The 15,172-nt window shown below is 38.8% G+C and overlaps 1 protein-coding gene across 1 annotated transcript in view; it reads right to left on the bottom strand.

The window, feature by feature from the left end:
* LOC135200444 (high mobility group nucleosome-binding domain-containing protein 5-like) overlaps positions 1–13,616 on the bottom strand; it is a 73,829-nt gene extending 60,213 nt beyond the window's left edge. The window contains exons 1-2 of the mRNA XM_064229082.1: positions 13,484–13,616; positions 12,310–12,575 (exon numbers count right to left, since the gene is read on the bottom strand). Of these exons, the coding sequence (XP_064085152.1) occupies positions 12,310–12,372 (63 nt within the window). The 5' untranslated portion in view covers positions 12,373–12,575; positions 13,484–13,616. The remainder of the gene's footprint in view (positions 1–12,309; positions 12,576–13,483) is intronic.
* Between the last annotated feature and the right edge of the window lie 1,556 nt (positions 13,617–15,172).

The following is a 15,172-nucleotide window of genomic DNA, read 5'->3' as shown; positions in this document are numbered from 1 at the left end:
TAATAATAATAATAATACAAAGAGATGCATGATTCAGTAGCAAAAGCCCTCCACTGGAGCCTGTGCAAGAAACACCAGCTACCTTGCAGTAATAAGTGGTACGAACACCAACCTGAAGGAGTGATAGAAAACGATCAAGCAAAGATCCTCTGGCACTGTGGTATCAGAAAACACAGGGTGATATGGGCAAATAGACCAGACGTGACGTTGATTGACAAAACCAAGAAGAAAGTATCACTCATTGATGTCGCAGTACCATGGGACACCAGAGTAGATGAGAAAGAAAGAGAAAAAATGGATAAGTATCAAGACCTGAAAATAGAAATGAGAAGGATATGTGATATGCCAGAGGAAATTGTACCCATAATCATAGGGGTATTAGGCACGAACCCAAGATCACTGAAAAGGAACCTGGGAAAACTAGATGCCGAAGTAGCATCAGGACTCATGCAGAAGTGTGTGCTCCAAGAAACAGCGCACATGGTGAGATTAGTGATGGACTCCTAAGGAGGCAGGATGCAACCCGGAACCCCAATCTATAAATACCAAACCAGTCGAATAGAATGACCGAGATAGAAAAAATAATAACAATAATAACAACAATATGCGAGAAAAAGGCATCATGAAGTTTGTGATTATCAAGCGAACTTTAAATCGAACTCAGCAAACCAGCCACACATCAATAATTAGTCATTTAATTTTACTGTAGCATTTCTTACACCAATGCCAACTTTTGGCCCCTACAAGTTCATTATCGACCCTAAGAGGTCAATGGACCAATTTGCTCCTGTGGTTCTCAACCGAGGGAGAAGTATCAAGTTTCGAGGGGGGGATTGTGACCAAAGAGAGGCGGGCTCAAACTGGCTCTGGGACCACCACAAAAAAAAAAAAAAAAAAAAAAAAAAGTGGATTGGTGCGCACTACTGACAGGTCACGCTGGGCTTTCGTTGCATATTATTTGGAATGTACCCTTTGAGGCAGACTATTTTGGAAACGGCGTTGGGGGGGGAGGGGTGATGAACATCCTGATATGTGGTGATAAAGTTGAGAACCGTTAGCAGTTATATGTACTAAATAGGTTGAAGCTATACCTTCCCCTACATGAAAAGCCAAGACTTGGAAAACTTACGTCAGGATTTGAACAAAAAAAAATGGTGGATGCTATTCCACACTTAATTACAGGACGTCAGGGATAATTGCATCATTCCAATGCTATTACTGAGAAAATTATAATTAGCGGTACTTCGCAGTTCCGGCTCAGACGAAATGAGGTGGGGCCGGACTGGGGGGGGGGGGGGGGGACAAGGTTGGGGGGGACCAAACACTGGCTGCCTAAATTAACATCTCAAGGGATCATAAGTGTTATGGTATCTTCACTCTTCAGTACTGGACTAATTCCTGAATGAAAATATTTACAAGTTTAGTGAACAACATATTATATGGCTTTGATATCAATGTTTCGACGTCTGAGTCAAAATAAATAATGCAGAAAAAGACTTTAGAAAATATTTACGTCTTTTTCATTCATTATTAGTCATCGAATACACTCAAAAGTATTAAATCAATATCACTGCCTTCACTACACACAAGTAAAAAATACGCCGAAGTTTCTTGGGCGCAATCGAGTTTTCTGTACAGTGTATAATGTGGTATGACACTCTCAGCCGCGGCCCAGGAAACTTTCATCCACAGCCCGGTGGTGGCCTGTGCTGCTGACTAATTTTAACCTTAAATAAAATAAAGACTACTGAGGCAAGAGGGCTGCAATTTGGTACGTTTGATGATTGGAGGGTGGACGATCAACATACCAATTTGCAGACCAATGCCTCAGTAGTTCTCAAGATCTGAGGGCGGAGAGAAAAAGTGCGGCCGGACAAATATGGTCATCTCAATAGTCTTCTTCAGCAAAAAAATAGAATCAGAAAAGTTATTTCACTCATAAAATACGCCACACTAAACAACCACATGAATCTTGGAGAAGAAAAAAAAAATGTCATTGACGAGAAAAATTTCAAAGCGCCGAGTTCGTCTGTATACCTTATCTACTGACGAGTTAAACCGACAGAGTTTTTTCTTTTGCGAACATCAGGTAAAATGTCATGAGTTCTGACAAGTGCAAATATCTAAACATTCTGCCGAAATATCATATATCTGTCGCGTGTGACGCAAACACTGGGAACGCAATTTATCTGGAAGGTTCTAACATGTCGGATTTCTTTCAAGAATTGATTTATATATTCACAATGTTAATGTATAATATATATATATATATATATATATATATATATATATATATATATATATATATATATATTACTATATATATATATATATTACCTTCCAGCTAGGTATCTTGAGTAACTTGGAGATATAGGTAAGCGCTTGGAGGGGTGACCAGACACACCACAAGCTCATCATCATCTGCCCTGATCATCCGCCCTGGCAGGGATATGAGGCTCGCAACCTCATCCACAAACACGCCAGCAACAGGGTAACACTTCTGGACAGAGAGAGAGAGAGAGAGAGAGAGAGAGAGAGAGAGAGAGAGAGACCGTCGCCCTACTAAATCAGGAAGAACATCCCCCCCGACTCAATTGCTTAATCGATGAAAAGCGCAAATACCTTCTTCCGTATTCCCCGGCTAATCAGCTGATTAGTATAAAAATGACCCTTCGAGTGAGGAGAGCCGTGTGCAGAAATGTGCAACGTAATGCATGTTGCCCCGTAATGAGAGCTCGTTAGCATAGGATAACGATCACGCAAAGCGATCGGCAATCGTAACCAGGTCAAAGTTCCCGTTAGGGATTCATCCTTTGATCGATGGGTGTTAATAACACTGTTGGGGGGGGGGGGGGGGGAGGCGGGGGCGATGTTATTAACGTTGGCCGTGTCCAATATGACGTATGGAGATAGGTTATTATTAGCATAAATATCTATCACAAAAAGTAGACTTGTAAAAATGATGAGGTTATGCCAGTTACACAGGATATAAGGAATATATGTAAGGGTTACATTTAGAAATACCTGTATTCCATATGTATAAATAAACTAATGACCTAAGAGGTCACTGTTGAGATAACAAGGTGTGAGATAAAGGTTTATAAACAGGATCCAAGCTATGCTTTGGCATATTGAATCAGCAGTGCTCTGGTTTGCATTTGCCTGTGATAATCAAATCCATGGTTGTGTCAAACAGGTCACAGTGCTTCGCCTGAGAACCTATTGACCTATCACCCACAGACGTCTACGTGACTTCCTCTCACATGTTCGTCTGTCTGTATGTTATGTATGCTGAGCTAAGCTGTGCTCTCCTATACCTTTGTAAATGCATTGTAACTTAGAACTCTACTTTCCCTCCTAGAATCAGGTTCTCCTAACCACCTTCTTGCCTTCTACTCAAGAGATGTAGTTTTGCAAATATACCGTTGTCAAGTTATCATCATGAGTTCGAAACATCTCCGCCTTAATACCCAAAGAAGATACTGACTTAGAAATTATCGTCGCAATCTCAGACGAGGATGGGAAGTATACCACACGATACTTGCGTATAACATCGCAGGTCTAAATAACCTCACAGTGCGGCCTCGTTATACAAGGCTTAGCGCAAACATATAGCCCCACACCCTATAAAATTCTATAAAATATTTTTACAATAAAACTCATTGACGCAACTAAAAAAATCGAAATGAGAAAAACTGAGAATAGAAACAAAGGGGACACTGAATTATAGTTTAGGAAACATGAACTATCCATGCATACAGGAAGCAGTTAGGGAACTGCGATGCCCTTTAAGATTCGACTTGCAATTTGCGAAAGAACCTTGGTAAGGTTTCTGAGTGCAGAGTGATTCCAATAGATTTTGCTGCTGATTCCAAATAATGAATTACAGGGAGCTTACTGGGTGGATATGTTTTAGGTTGACTTCAAGATTTCCATACAGGTAGGCAGCAGCGAGTTGCTGTTGATGGGCTCTTAAGTGAACCAAGATCTATTGTGTCTGGAGTTCCACAAGGCAGTGTTCATGGTCCACTGTTATTTTTAGTGTTATAAGTGATAGTTGTTGGCCTAGAAAACAACATTGTTCAGTATGCCGATGATCCAACACTCGTGGGTGTAGTCCAGTCTCCACCTATGAGAAATGAAGCTGTTCGTAATCTTAATCGTGGTGTAGTCGGTGTGGTTCATAGCCTGAACTCCAGTAAAACGAAAACATGACTGATTAGCAGATCTCGTACAGCCTTTCCACCACCTCATCCTCCCCTTCAGGTGGATGGCCTCTGCTGAAGGAGGCTGAACCTTTAACAATTCTAGGTGGACCTTTTGATTCACACCTTACTTTTGAGAAACATCAAATGAAAGTATCAAGAATTTCCGCACGAAAGTTAGTAATGTACGTAAAGCCTCCTATAACAGTGATGAAATCAATGCCACCTGTTGTAATGTTCTCCAGCGTGGATGTCTGCTTCTGCCAGAGATCTATTGCTTTTAAATCAAGTAGTTCGTGGGGGTGAGGTTTCAGTTTCCTAACATTAGCAGTTACGACTTGGACCATAGGCGGATAGTCTCATGTTTGTCAATTTTTCATTGGCTGTATCTCACCAGAGATTTTTCACACACACACACACACACACAACTGATCGCAGATTTTTTTCCTTTTCCAGCCGATAACCACCCGATTCGCTGAACAGCAGCACCCATATGCAGTCAATGCGCCTCGCTCTCGAACTTCTCAAGGGATCTTCATTTCTCAAACGTTGGACTGTAGAACTTCAAAAGTTCAGGCAAAGCAAAGATGCAATGCATTACTACCGTGATAGAATTCTCCTTGCCTTTTTTTAGAATTTACTTACATTTCTATCTATCAATTCATTTATTCATTGTTAATTTATTTTTTCTATGTGGTTTCTTCTTTTTTTCCTTTCCTTTACCTCCTGTTACTACTTTCTACGCTTGGAAGCTCGAATTTCAAGTCAGTGGCCCTTGTGGGCTTGTTCCATGTAAATAGGGTTCATTTTCTGAATACGTAATAATAATAATAATAATAATAATAATAATAATTTGGTAGAAGACCCTCTTTTAGGCAAATACTGTTAAAAAGTATGGCAGAATTAAGCGAGTTGATTTTATATATTGTTTTTTCTATTTTCCTTACAATTCGCTTCTCAGGCTCAGCGATGTTTCTGAGTAACTGGCCAATATTCATATTGGGAATTTTCAAAAAATTGTGAATGCTGAAGGAATCTTTTATTAGAACAGGATATCAGGTCCAGGTCAAGCAGGGTTCGTCGTCAGTGCTGGTATTATTCCGTAAGCGTAGTTCAGTTCGGGCCAGGGTCGTCTTTGGTTTAAGGGCTGGTATTGGTGCTGGTATAGCTGGTATCACGTGACGTTTCGACCTTCTCGTAGGTCATCTTCTGACGGGTGTTGCTCATGATAAATTATAAAAAGTATCGTGAATTTTTCAAAAAACGTAAGAATGTATCATCACTTTTTCAGAAAAGTATCTAAAAAAGTATCACATCACCCTGCATAAACACAAGAGAAATTGCATGACTAAAATAATAAATACATATTCACATCAACGCAGCTTTGGTCTTTCGTCTGGCAATGAGCCACACAGTGACGTGTTGTCTATTTTGTTAAGAAAATTTAGCACAAAAACACATTTGTCTATAATTCTAGTATTTTATTATGAACTATAAAACACATTTGTCTATAATTCTAGTATTTTATTATGAACTATAAAGTATGGGTTTAGTATGTTATTATGAACTACAGGTTGCCTGATATAATAATACCATTTATAGAATTTATATAGGCATCAACTTGGCAACCTGGCATGATTAAACATATGATCATCAACTTATATTAAATTCAACAAAATATTCATTCTATATCTAATTAACACCTTATGTTCATTATGCAATACACAAGCTGCTGCTGGATAACCATTATTCATCTACCTTATGCAAGGATTGAGCTGATCGAATCATTGATTCACTTAAGGCTCCCATTCATAGCAAACTTTATCTCTTCCATTCCCTTTAGTCAACAAAATGCCATTTACTGATTCCGTATTCAATCTCTTCCACACATCAGTTTTTACTAATTTCACCTATGAGAATATTCTTTCCACAGCAGCAGAAGAGTCTGGAAGCACCATTAAATCTAGCATAAACTGAGAAATTGTAGGGAATATGGGCGTCCCATCGCTGCATTTCATTTTCCTGACAGAGCACCAAAATTGAGTAGGATCATTTGATTGAATTAATTTCTCTTGAAATGTTAAGTGCCTCCACTCATCATTATACTGATCATAATGAGCCTCGTCTACCAACTGGGGAAATTTAGTGAGAATCTAGCAACTAACACACTGGTTGACGTTGAACTTGAAATATTGATAACTTGTAGTCTTGTGCAGCTATACTACTTATGTTGTCACTTTGTGTCTGAGTAGTATCAAACAGAAACAGACAACCACGACGTGAACAATACAAGTATGGCTCAGGCATAAGACCTGTGATCTGTAGAGTTTCCTTCTCAAAAACTTCCCTAATTCCTATCTCAACGTCTCTATAGAAAATAACATCCTGTAGTTCTGTATGAATATCGATTACCATAAAGTTATAGCCAACCGTAACGTGAACAATGCAAGTAGGGCTCAGATATAAGACCTGTGTTCTGTAGTTTCCTTTTCAGAAACCTTCTTAATTCCTACCTCTACGTCTATACAGTATATAACATATGAATATTGAATACCATTACTATAAAGTTTTGATTCAAACAAAAATGAGTGATACCATACTAACTTAATGCTCTTAAAGAGGTTCTTACTACAAGAGATCACAGATCGTCGCTGTGTTGACTCGACACTCGATTGCAAGCAATTATCAACAATAGGTCGGAGTACATAGAGTTGAAGTTCCTGTAATCCTTCATAACCATTTAACCTAGGTTAGAAAATAAACTGTGGAGGATGTTATTTTCTGATTAGATAAAAATTAGGATTCCAAAACCTATGTTTAGGGTAATGTGCATATAAATAAGTAATGGAAAATTACAAAGATAGAAAATAACCAATCTGTTTAGCAAAAACGTAAGAAAGTATCATGTTTTTGAGCAAAATTTCCCATTTCGTATCATTCTAACCAGCGTCGTAAAAAAGTAAACTTTTGTGAAAAAGTATCAAAATGATGCTTTCGTATCACAAAGAGCATCACTCGGTTGAAGAGACTGTAGCAAGAAAGTTTGCGGAACGGTATTTATAGCGGCACGGACCTAGAGTTGCATTCTCATTGGTCGGGCCGGTCTTGGGCGAAGCCGTGGATTTCGCCTCGAAGGTCTCGGGGATTCTCTCGTGCGAGCGCCACAGTAGTGTGCCTGGGGATGAACGTCAGGAATTCCGTCTGTAGCAGGAATCGTATCATCCTGTGGGGGTTCCTGATTATCTGGCATCGTCGGGGGGTCGCTCGCTACCCTCCGGGCGGCGGTGGGAAGGAGAAACGTTTCTTGAGTTATATTTAAGTTCGGTTTCTCCTTACCTATATGAAGGGCTTCTAGGAGGCGCAGACGTCGGGGATCTGTTGTCTGATCTATTATTATGATATTAGGGATAATATAATTTCTTTTTATCCGTTTGTTATGAGCAGTCCTGGCGTGGTTGAATATGGCTCCTTCTTGGGCGTGGCAGGAGATTCGCTTGGAGAAACGCATGGAGGTCATACCGACGTATTTGCCGAGGCATCCTCGGACGGGGCATGTGTAACGGTAGACCACACTCGTCTTCTTCAAGGGATCCTGCAGGGGCACCGAAGGATTGTTTCTCATCACCAGGCTGCTCGTCTTCTTCGTTTTATAATATATAATTATCTTAATATTTCTGTCTGGGTCGGCGGGGCTGACGTTTTCCTCGATGATCTTTTTGAGGGCTTGCTCGTCCTCCTTGTACCTCCGGTGGAAGTGCCCCTTGTAGAAAAGCTTGATGGGCTCTGCAACGTCGGGGCGGGGTTCCTGGTGGTACCAGGCTTCCATACTTTTCCTTATTGACTCATCAACAGCACGATTGGTGTGTCCGTTGTCGACGAGGACCTGGGCGGCGCGCTCCAACTCACTGTGTGCACTGACGACGAACCCTGCTTGACCTGGACCTGATATCCTGTTCTAATAAAAGATTCCTTCAGCATTCACAATTTTTTGAAAATTCCCAATATGAATATTGGCCAGTTACTCAGAAACATCGCTGAGCCTGAGAAGCGAATTGTAAGGAAAATAGAAAAAACAATATATAAAATCAACTCGCTTAATTCTGCCATCCTTTTTAACAGAATAATAATAATAATAATAATAATAATAATAATAATAATAATAATAATAATAATAATAATAATGATAAACAAAACCACCCACTGTAGAAGCGATAGCCATCAAAATATTTAAACAAACAAACTTTAATAAAGTTCAAACCTATTCTCTGTTTTTTTCCATCTGTCCAACCGCCTGTGGTGTTTGCGTATGGTAACACTGCGCCCCGGGCTTTAGATAATTACACTGTGTAAGTTTTAGGTAAATAAAAGCATATCTGGGTGTACATTTGCAACTGAAAAGTGTTTTAATAATTTACTGTATGCGAATTACACCGTTAAAATTCGAAATAGGATATTATTATAATTGTTGAATGTAAGCTGAATGTAATTATCTAAAGCCAGGGACGAAGTGTTACCATACGCAAACACCACAGGCGGGTGGACAGATGGAAATAAACCGAGTATAATAACAGCCACAAAACGAAAGTCTATTGTATCAGTTAGGCACAGACTAGAAACGGAATTTAGACCAATACCATTTTAACACTCTTATCATTTATCTCAATTATTCCAAAGATCAACCTAATCCTAATAAAGCCAAAAACTGGATCTTGCCAGCACTTCGAAACAGGATGCAGATTATATACTAATCCCAACGGATAGGTCATAGGCCTAGTGGGGTTACAGTGATCGAACTGTCCGCACATAACCACAATAAACTCCTGAGTTGCTCAGCGTAGGCAGGTTTTCAAGGTGAGGTTGTTAACACCATGCCCTCACAACAGCCACTAGGGTGAAAATGCCAAGGGCATGGAGATGAATAAGTTAGAAGCAACACTCATGTTTAGATCAATGTCCAATGACGGCCAAACTGACGTAATTTTGCCCCGCGTGAGTTGCAATGTAAACAAATGCACGCAAGTCAATAACTCAAAGGAATTTGGAAAGGAACGGAATTTATATAATTGATGCCAAAAAGGCCATGAGCTGGGATCCATGAGGTCATTCATCGCCGAAAAGGAAAATGTGAGTAAAACAATAAAAAAAGTACTAAGAGAGTAGGTAGAAAACCTCGCTGTCCCACTTTGAAACGATTGAAAGGAAGGGAGTGGAAAGATGGAAGAAAGAGAATATGAACGAAGGTACAGTAAAAGGAATGAAAAGGCATTTGGATATGGGCCCTACGTTTGTTCTACGATATCACGAGAACACTACTCAGAACAAAGTCTTGCCTGTTCTTTTCCTCAAAACTGCGCGGGACATTCCAAAAAACAAGGAATTCCCACATTCCAGGAATTTGTGGGGCAGTTCGCATAGCCACTAGAGTTAAAAGCGTATCAAAGTTATCTTTATATATATATACAGCCGTGGCAAACATGCAAATGAATAGGAAGTCTGGATCCTTGTAACGAACGACGTTCAAAACACTGCTCTCTCCATATCCTATATATATATATAGATATATATATATATAGAATATATATATATATATATATATATATATATATATATATATAGCAGGCCTGTACCGAGGGCGGTCCAAATTTCCGGAAGTCCATATTTTCTGTGACTATCCTTTTCATTGATCTGTACTTACAAAGTAATAAATAGTTATTGTTTTTTGTTTGTTAAGTCAAAGTATATAACATAACAACAAATAAAGTAATATGCATGTTATCGTTAACATAATAAATGAAGCAATCAATAAAACTGAAGAAATATTCTTGAATTTCGGTGCAAACTTTCAACATTATAAGTCAAATTCTGTTAACCAAGCCAGTGCGACTTTGAATAACATCTAATTGGGTAGAAGGGCATAGACGCGCAGATAGCATTATTTCTTCTTAATATAACTAAAATACCATTTTCAAGTATTTCATCTGTATACCCAACCTATATAAGCAATGACATTTGTAGAAGAAAAAGGTCCAGTTTTGAGAAAAACGACCCCCACCTAAAAAAAACTACGGGCCTTTATATACATACATACAGTGTTTAACTTTGCCACACGCGCGCGCGCACACACACACACACAAATATATATATATATATATATATATATATATATATATAGATATATAATATTATATTAAACACTAAATCACTTCCAATATCTTCACGAGTATGTATACCAGGTGCCTTCACAGGAACGTGTCAGCAGTCTACATCAACCTTGAACAGCTAAGAATCTGATAGTCTGCAGAGAAAAAAGAAAATAATTCAGGCATTCCTGGGGAATGTCGTGTAACATCGACTTTTTGTTAAAATATGTCTAACAGATTCCACCGGAGCTAAGTTACTGAGTTACCTTAGCTGTCATTCCACTTTTAGCCTATGCCATTAAATAAATTTTCTGCTACTTTTCTGACAAGCAATTGCTGTTGGTTTTGATAAGTGGAATTTCCACTTCCTGCCATTTACAAATCCTCTATGGTGCCGGCATCTAACTATTTATCTAAAGATATGTTAAAGAACGGACTCCAGGTAATGTTATCTAACATTCTTGGCGCTTCTTGGAAAACTCTACGTATTTCAACGTTCAAGGTTAATGTGGGTAAATAATTTTCTTGCTATTCTGCAACAATTTACGCATGCACACATACTCAGAGAGAGAGAGAGAGAGAGAGAGAGAGAGAGAGAGAGAGAGAGAGAGAGAGAGAGAGAGAGAGATTAGTACCAAGACATTTCTCCCACAGACACATACACTAGGCCACATTCAAATTTATATCCACTCGATCGTAGAGGCCTCGACCAAGATACCTTCGAACCCAAGAACTCTCGCCCGCCGAGACGTCTATAGACCAAGTGACCCTCAGCCCAGTCATTTTACCCTGAGCCACATGGCCCAAGGCACACTTGGCCGAAGACACACTTGATGAGCATTGATCTCTGTAAAAAGTGATGTAACACAGACTTTGGCACCAGATATGCCCAGTCCCAGATTATTGGCCGCAGAAACATTTGACACGAACGCTTAGCTTCAAAAACGGCTTTACCCAGAGCTGTGCACTAGGGCCCAAAAATGGCTTGACCCAGGGCAGAAACGCACTAAGGTACATACATTCGGCCACGAAAGAGGCTCGTGTCAGAAAGCACTAGGTCTCAGACATACTTTACAATTAACAGTAGGCCCCAAAAATCTTGAGCCTAAGACTTTCTTTTAATATCGTCCCTCTTAAGTTTGCTTCAGTAAAAGAATGCTAAAATTCTTTTAAATAATACACTAACGACTTATGGAGGTTTGAATTTAACATATTTTCGTCCTCATTACTATTTTACATCATTTGAACATAACGTGCCAACCCATAAACACTTTCATTACTGTGCATGAAGTATCCACACTCGTTAGCGAGGATGTAACATTAAATAATATACAGTTGGAACAGTGTAGTTGTCTTTGTAGTTTTGATGGTGTAGTTGGAACTTTCCAGGCTTGTTACCAGTACTACAAAAAAATAAAAGCTACTATCCCCACACAGCTAATTTAAAATGGAGTTATAAGCACTGTAATAATTATTTAGACCGAGATAAAACTAATAATTACCGAATTTTTACAAATGCTTCCATAATAATTAATTTGCGTTGATTAATGCATATAGTTAGATTTTTTACCATTGCGATAAATAACAATTAAGCTACCGAAGTGGCAGTTACTGACGAGGTGTTACCTAAATATGGAGTTAAAAGACCGCGCTGGATAAGGTCCGTTCAGCCATCAATACTTGAATCTTCGAGTGGAAGAAATATGACAATTAGGCCTAAAATAAAAATAAAAACTTGCTTTCAACCATAATCTAACATAGGCCTATGTACACTTAAGATACCCATTGGACTAGGCCTAATGCAAATAAAAGACTACAGAAAAGTCTAACATAGCTCGAGACAAAAACAAATTATATCACATGTTTAGCTAATAATAATAATAATAATAATAATAATAATAATAGTAATAATAATAATAATAATGTCCAGCTACAATATTGATACTTTACCAACGAACACTCACCAAATCGGAAGGTGTCCTGCTGATGCGTGCTTCTTTCCTCAGCCTGTCTACTCGTCGCGGCATGATGACAGGGGGCTGGCGGTCGTCAAGCAACTTGTTGATGTTACGTGAACAGTATTGTTATTATTTACACGTCAGGTAACACTTACGGCTATAATCCTGACATTCCACTTCGAACATCTTCGGTAGTTTGGGGGGGTTGGCCTGATCACTAGGGAGATTTGTATGGGTCGCGAGCTTTGAACATCGCATCCATGTTATCGGGCCTGTAATTTACTGTATAGTTGTAAAGCAACGTACATTTCCCTATATTTAAATAGCAAGTTTCATGACAAATTGATTTCTGAGCTCAAAATGATATCACTCAATCGTTACTACTTAGCATCGAAAATCTTATTGAGTTAAAGAATGTAGCTACCCATTTATCCAATGGTAAAGATGACAATAAATTTTCAAGAGTTTAGAGAGCTTTCATACATCAGTAAGAACAATTCACAAATCACCATTACATTAAAAGAACAAAAAAATCTGAGCAATGTTACTAATCACGCATTCCAAATCGTTTTGTTTGTAACCCGTTGCCTAGAGAGCGCACCTTCATAAAAATTGAATGGCCTTCAATATCTCATTATTAACGATGTTTCTTGTCAAAAGAACAGTTTTAATCAACTCAGTTGTTGCTGAATTGAATAAAATTATTAATAATCCCTCGAATAATGACAGTTTTCATCACAATGTAATAGTTTCTTGTACATAATTTGAAGTTTTAAATATGGATTAGTACTCGAATCAGTTGTACTACTACCCTAGCGTATTTCCCCATTGCTACCCAAGGAAGTTTTTCATCACATGCATTCACGTTCGCTTCAGTATCTAATACTCCAAGAATTTTAATCCAAATTATTGTTTTCACAGCATCACGGGCATTATTTCTTTTTATTTTTTTTGCTAAAATTTTTACTTGAATTTACTGCAGTTAATTCTGTTATTCCAAAAGTAAACAATCGTAAGCACGTGATTCTACTACGACTGTACGACAGTCAACAACAAAATACCGACACGACAACGAAGTTTAATATTGAATAACCACGACAGAAAGCGAGTTTATGCTAAAATGGAGAAAACTGAATGAAATAAACTGAAAAGGGCAAACAACACGCAACAATCCACTGACACTAGAGGAAAGAAACGACTGACGGGGAGCGGAAGCAACCGGTCGAAAAACCACTCTCGGACTGGAGTCCGAAATTAGTCACTGGGGTTCTGGCGGTATCTGGCAATCCACCCCCTTCTTCTTCCTCTTTCTACATCTGACAGGCCCTTATGTTTTCTCTGTTGCTATGGTAACGACACACGTAGTGGGCGGAGCCATGTAAGTGTTGAGGTAAGTAACCCGAGTGGTTTGGGGATATGCATGTTTGAATGCCTAGTGAAAGTCTCTCTCTCTCTCTCTCTCTCTCTCTCTGTTGTTCTGTTGTTTTTGTTCTGATGGATATGACATGAATGTTTGTATATTAGTGGATTGTTTTCGGAGAGTACAAACCCCAAAAGATTACATCAAAAATATAATGATTGATACAAGCGAGAAACAGTTATAAAAGAACATAATATGCGAACGTAAATAGGATAACAAAGACCAGAGTAGAAACATATAATGTACGAAAGGGGAATCTGCAAAGAATGAATACCAGCAGCAATCGGAGCTGTGGCCAGATGTCTATTACTGATTACGATAATGAAACAACAAGGAACGCGACAAGAAACAAATGGAAAAGTCTCCCTCAGCTCATTTCTCACTCGCAATGACCATCTGTAAAATTGAACATGGCGTGGGGCTAGCAACTGCATCCCAAATGTTTCTGTTAAAAGGGGTTTGAGAGTGAGGTTAGCCTTTTTTCCTTAGAAACTAGTCGCAAGGTTTGAAGTTCAAGATTGTTGATAACCATAACCAATAGTTAGAAATGGTCTACACAGTTGTTTTACAGATGGCTACCTATAATCATGTCAAATATTGCACATTAACGAACGTCCTGCCACCACAAACTTCCGCAGATGTAAGCCAGCAATCAATCACCTACACTCAGTAATCGTCCCTCCCCACCCATTCCGGTGGGGGGGGAGGGAGGAAATCTAGATAGAACTAAGTCTAAGATACAGGACATTCCCCGCATGCCAGTGGCATGACAGGTGCCATGAGTGAAAACTTATGTGATTTCTTGTGACAATACCAAACCGCGACATTTCATTGTATTAATATTGTGTTTGTAGGTGTTTTAACGTTGCATGGAACCAACCAATGGTTATTCAGCAACGGGACCAACAACTTTACGTGACTTCCGAAACACGTCGAGAGTGAACTTCTATCACCAGAATTCATTGTGTTAATAAGTTGTCGAGTCGCTGCTCAGAATAACACTCTGCACCGATTTACTTTGTAATGATTAAATAGATGGTTATTCTTGATCTGTTCCTGGATCAAAATTATGATTAATGGTTTAGTACAATTTTCTTCTTCCTTCCTTAATCCAGAATTTGTCTTCATTTGTTTTTCAAACTTACTTATTTTATGCGATCTTGTTCATATTTTGAACCTTTGTCCTGGTTAATAATCTTAGTTACTCTTTTTGAAATGCATACATGTAAGTGGAATAAAACCAATTTTTTCACTGTGGCTTGAGATTGCTTTGCCATTTTTGTTCACATAAATCAACTTTGGTGATGGAAATGAAGTATAAAGGGGGTTTCACACTGTCAAACATGTTCATGAACACGTTTGACAATATGATGTTTGAGGGTGTTTGAAAGTGTGAAAGGGGTAAACATGTTGGACTAACGTGTTTGAATGAATAGGATGTCTGATCTG

Source organism: Macrobrachium nipponense, chromosome 26 (assembly GCF_015104395.2).
Source record: "Macrobrachium nipponense isolate FS-2020 chromosome 26, ASM1510439v2, whole genome shotgun sequence".
Taxonomy (NCBI): domain Eukaryota; kingdom Metazoa; phylum Arthropoda; class Malacostraca; order Decapoda; family Palaemonidae; genus Macrobrachium; species Macrobrachium nipponense.
Note: the sequence above shows the minus strand (reverse complement) of the source record. Positions and strands in the feature narration are given on the sequence as shown.